This window comes from Arachis hypogaea, chromosome 9 (assembly GCF_003086295.3).
Source record: "Arachis hypogaea cultivar Tifrunner chromosome 9, arahy.Tifrunner.gnm2.J5K5, whole genome shotgun sequence".
NCBI classification, from domain to species: Eukaryota; Viridiplantae; Streptophyta; class Magnoliopsida; order Fabales; family Fabaceae; genus Arachis; species Arachis hypogaea.
In genome coordinates, this window is record NC_092044.1 from 113893074 (window position 1) to 113898608 (window position 5535).

The 5535-nt window shown below is 35.6% G+C and overlaps 2 protein-coding genes across 2 annotated transcripts; one reads left to right on the plus strand and one right to left on the minus strand.

Moving 5' to 3' along the window:
- The first annotated feature begins 1333 nt into the window (after window positions 1-1333).
- LOC112712114 (uncharacterized) lies at window positions 1334-2388 on the plus strand. Its single transcript, XM_025764913.3, has 2 exons — window positions 1334-1912; window positions 2048-2388. Exons 1-2 carry the CDS (start codon window positions 1549-1551, stop codon window positions 2104-2106), a joined length of 423 nt encoding a protein of 140 aa, XP_025620698.1. The 5' UTR covers window positions 1334-1548; the 3' UTR covers window positions 2107-2388.
- A 72-nt stretch (window positions 2389-2460) lies between these two features.
- On the minus strand, window positions 2461-5194 carry LOC112712113 (transcription factor TGA2.3). Its single transcript, XM_025764911.3, has 11 exons — window positions 5017-5194; window positions 4821-4936; window positions 4657-4733; window positions 4414-4581; window positions 4231-4311; window positions 4070-4129; window positions 3899-3976; window positions 3754-3811; window positions 3228-3499; window positions 2897-3142; window positions 2461-2804 (listed from the first exon to the last, which is right to left on the minus strand). Exons 1-11 carry the CDS (start codon window positions 5082-5084, stop codon window positions 2658-2660), a joined length of 1371 nt encoding a protein of 456 aa, XP_025620696.1. The 5' UTR covers window positions 5085-5194; the 3' UTR covers window positions 2461-2657.
- Between the last annotated feature and the right edge of the window lie 341 nt (window positions 5195-5535).

The window sequence follows — 5535 nt, forward strand, 5'->3', positions numbered from 1 at the left end:
GGATGCTGTTATCCAAAGCCCAAGAAGAATGATAGCTGATGGGCAACAAAGGGAAATGCCCAAAGAATCTCTAACCGATAGCCTGGCCCAAAACAGGCGATAACTAGCTCCAACAAAAAAGATGTTCCGTCCAAATACAAGGGGGCTCGTTCACCAAAAAAAGAAAATTGGAGATAATGAAAGAATCTTCAGCCGACATTTGTCTCTGGCATGTAGAATTTCAAACATGAGTTAACCAAAAAAAAAAAAAAAAGAATTTCAAACATGCAAAGCAAAGATGTGTTGCGATCTGGACCCCACGTTTTGGATCATCATAGAAATAATTATTGAAAAAATATTATTCCGATAATTTCCTTCCAAGTTTAGTTGTAAAGATACAAAGAAAATAGATGAAGCTAATAAATTAGTAATTAAACTTGTATATGACAATAGTCACCAAAAAAACTTGTATATGACAATAATAGTTGTGTCAATTCTTCTACATCATAACACATGCATACAAACCAAAACCTAATTTTGCTAGATAATGTTTTCACTTTTCACAGAGATTAAGAAACTATCTATGAAAGGTATACATATAGAAAGATCATAATTTGCAATATTAATGAAAGCACACATGACACATCCTTATCATCCTAAAGAAGCTTTTTCTTTTATTTTATAATTAATTAACTTTAGATTAAACGTCCTTGATAAAAAAAAATAATTGGAATTAATAAAACATTGAGCTGTCCATATCAATAATGAATAATGAAGCTAAATTAAATTGTAATGTTTATTAAGTGATGGACTGATGATACCAGTGACTTGAAGCAATGGACAATCATGTTAGGAATCTGAGATATTTATTATTATGTTTTTAAGATTGCACTTGATTACTATAATAGATATAATAGTAATTTCTATGGGCTAATGATGAAATATTGAATATTTGGCATAAGTCACGGATATGAATATAAGATGTAATCCTGTTCCTTTATTATGTTACCAAAATGAAATTAATTATTACTACCATAAAAGAGCATCCCAAATGAAGTAGATGTTGATTAATCAATCCACACATTAGGATATACAAGTTTGACCCTTTATTGTCAGTTATAATTATAAGATTATATGTGATCCAACACCAACAAGATACTCTTAATTGACGTGTTGTTATTGCTTAAAACACAAAACAAGTATCATTAATACAACGCATAAAATTGATATTTTAATGGTAACCCCAAAACACAGGTTATGGTTGATGTTGATGTTGATGTGGATGAATCAGAACCATTAAATGTCACTAAGAAAGTAACCGCCAAATACCTTGCGAACCAATTCATTTGGATTATAGATTCAGTGACTATATCATCATCAAATATATAAAGTACGTGACATTTGCTAACGTACGAAAATGGACATATTCTTCCAATTTGGACACTATTTTAGATTAGATTAACACTTCATGGACCCAATACACTGACAACTAAATTATTTTTTATTTTTATTTCTAATTACTCCTCCATATATATACATAAACTTCAGCATCCACTTTCTTTTCAAGTTATGGAGATGGAGATGAATTCAAATGCTAGGGTTGTTTTTGAGGCAGAGAATGATGATGATAGTTTCTATGCTGAGATTAGGAGGCAGATTTTGCTGTTAACAAGTGAAGAAAATGAGGATGTCATAGAGAAAAACCATGGTGGTGGTGATTCAAATAGGTCGGTTTATGGTGTTGGTCCAGCTGCAGCATCACTTCCTTTAAACAGTGGCTTTGGCAGTATATGTTGCTGGGAATCAGATGCCGCCGGACGGTTGCCGGCACCGGCACCGGCACCGCCGGTTTGGCTAGTGAACTTGTGGAAGCATGGAAAAGGGACTGGTGTGTTCATTCCACAAGTGCCATGCAGCAAAAACAAAAGATCAGGTACCTTTTTCTTTTCTATTCTATTTTACTGGTTTAGACTTTAGAAAGATAGATGATAAAAGTTATTTTTTTAAGGAAAGTTTTAATACTTTAATCTAATCTTTAATGGTATTGGTACTTTTTGAATCTTGGCAGGAAGAATGAACAACGGCAGAAGAAGAATCTATAGACCTGTGGTGAATAATAAGGATTGAAGAATCTCATGTCTTTTGAAAGTGAAGATTGTAGCTTACTTATGATACAGCTCACATGATTTAATTAGAGTAAGGAATATTAGAAAAGAGAAGGTGAAAAAAAGGGAAGAAAAGTATGTGAAAAGTTTCTTTCATTCATCTTGTAAATATTATTGTTCAACTTGATGGTGTATCTATGTTCAGATCATACCATTATTGGAACAGATTTGTGGAGAATATATATTTGTAAAATGTGTTAATATCATCTTAGTACTGATATAACTAGATTCAGAGCAAACTTTTTTCAAGTTTTCTTGGTTTTTATTTGTTTGGGTAAGCTTGAACGTGTGAACTATATACAGAGCATTTCAAAAATTCAAGAAAGCTTGTAAGATCAATGCAATTAAAATTTGAGATTGTTCACATTGTGGCCAAACTATAAACCATTTACTTTTTGCTTTGAGGGTGGAAACAACTCATCACCAACTACCTATTACTACAGAACTACCAAATCAGCTTAGGAAACCAGCATTATAAAGGTGGTTGCAAACTATACATATCTATGTCAGTTCCTACTCTTTAGGACAGGCTAGCCATAATGAACTAAGTGCTCGAAGCCTAGAGATGTAATCGTTTATGACCAAGAGCGCGCGAGCGGCTTGGTGTGTCGCCAAAATTCGTTGCAGCTGTTGCAGTGCTTGTTGCCTCAAAAGGTCAGCCTAACAAAAAGATCATGTTAGAACTTAGAACACATTGCATGGTAACATTCTTTGAATGGAGGAATAAGAATTAGCAAGTTTGATTCATCTACCTGGTGAAGAAAATTCTCAAGTGTGGCAAGTTTGCCCATTGCAATTGCCATTAGGCCCATGTACTGAGCAACATTTCCAGAACTGGTAGGACCTAAGGAGGTGGAGGAAAGTGTCTCCGAAAGAGATTGATGCAATGCTTCCATGCCTTGGGATAAAGCATCCTCTGCCTGCTGAGAAGACTGCTGCAAATTATAAATTCCCATCAATTGCTCATCTGTTAAGGGCTCGAGGTGGTTTCTAACTATCTGAATAGTGAAACAAACAAATGTCATAGATAGCTTTCGGCACAAGGTAAAGCACAAGTGAGCAATAATATGGATGATCAATCACCTTAAGAAGCTCTGATGGACGGAATCCACCTAGCCACATGAAGCATCTTTCTGCAGGTGTCTTCCATGTTCCGGAAAGTATGTGAAATACATCTGCCTTGGCCCCTATGGTTTTTAACCGAAATAGTTCATCATGATGTGCCAAGACACCATCAACAAGAAGATTCAGTTCATTATCACCCATTTGAGAATTTACAGCTGATCTTAGGTCACTAATCAGCCGTTGATGCTCATCGACCCAACGCGCATAGTCCATATCAAATGCTAAGGCACCTAAAATATGAACATTTCAAACCAAGAGATTAATTTTCCAAGCTCATTGAACTCAGCAACAAGTATTCTATCTAGCTCTTCATAACTAAACCATCAGCCTAATTATCATTCAGTGATTATTTAGTTTTATGCAAGGGAACCTAGAATAGAAAAGTTTCACACAAACCTAACAATTTTTTATTTTGTTCCACAAGACATCAAGAAGATCAGTCACAACTCAGATAAACATTCTCTGGCTTATTTATAAACATTACCATTTCCAACAACTGCGCGAGCATGATCCCCCACAGTTCCAGTTGCAGCAAATACACCCTAAAGGAAACAGCATCCCATGGACATAATGGTAAGCAGAAATAACAACAAAACCATATTGTACAATCTCTACAATCAAATTAAGACCTGCTGACGTGCGCGTTGAAGTTCTTGCTCTAATTGTGCAAGCCTAACTCTACTATTCTCCAATTGCTGCACATATGCCTATTGAAAAACCAACACATATCAATCATTCAATGGTTGGGGGCTTAATTGAGCAATCTAACATATCAGGTTGGGAGCAATTAACTAATTTACCTTCTTCCTCAATCGACTCTTCCTAGCAGCCTCACGATTCTGAGCCAGTCTACGAAGAGTCTAGAACAATGTTTACACAAAAATGTAAGAATCAGTACTACCAATGAAACAGAAATTGAAATAGTAAGCAGAAGAAGTAGCACACTAACAATGAAACAAACCTTCTGATCCTCATGTTTAAGCTTAGTTTGATCACTGGAGTCCACAACTACAAGTTCCCCATTCCCAGCCCTATTATTGCACTACACAGAGTTGAGAAGAGAAATAGAAACACTCATGTAAGATTCAAAAGAATAAACAAAACATGCACATGTTTGTGTAAACAGAGGAATTTTGAGAGATACATGGGTTTTATCATCGGTGTCAATATCAGTGGAAGCATCATCGGTCTGTTGACTATTGTCAGCCATGGCTGATTCAGACCGAGTCTCAAAATGCCCCTTCTGCTGGAACATATGCTGCTGCTGCTGCTGTTGCCCTGTCTCAACGTAACAACCTGAAGAAGCAAGGTTCTATAGAAACACAACATTTCAGATAAGGTTCTTCGAAATCCAACTACAAGAGAGAGAGAGTGTGTGTGTTCATACGGTGTTGAATGTCCCATACTGCAAGTTACTTGAGGCAACAGCAACATTGTTGAACTTGGCAGTGAAGGGAGGAGAAGCTGAAAATAATAGTAAAATAATGCAGAGGATAAGGTATGCTTGATAAATAAGAGAGTGAGAGATAAGAGAGTGAGAAAGAGAGTAACTTGAGGTTAAATCAAAGGCATGGTGATAGTGCTGTTGTTGAAATACAAGAGCAACGGCAAGATCAGAATCAGTTAAACGCGTTGTTGGATTTGGAGTTGTGGTAGTGTCATCTCCCCTGTTTCAAAAACACTGAAAAGAATGAGTAGTTGTTGCTTGGTTGGTTGCTTCATAGAATGAAGAAGAAGAAACAAGTACCGAAGGTGGAAGAGGGAGTGAGAATAGAGTGATGGTGGTGATTCAGTTGTTGACTTGAATCTTTGCATCTCTGTTTAGTTTACTACGAAAGCAAGCATGAAGATGAAGATGAGAGAGTGAAGTTCGTTTCTTGTGTCATCAAAATTGAAAAGGTTTCATGTACCTTTACGAATAGGGTAGTGTATGACTACACCTCATATGTATTTAAAGCCTACTAAATCTTTCTAAAACCAAATTTGAGTTTATAGTATTAAAAATTTAAATTTTATTTTATACATGCAACAATCTATTTTACTAAAAAAAATTGACTATAAAATCTACTGAAACAAAGAAAATCATCCTTTTAGTTAATTCAGTTTCTTTTTTGTTCCGCTGCGCAATGGGCCATAAGATTGAAATGATAATTTATTAAAAGAATGTACATTGACTACATTCTAAACTAGTGCCTGACATGCAAATGGGGCTTCACAAAAATTTAGATTTATTGGTTTCTATGAAGCTGAGGGTTCAAGACATGGA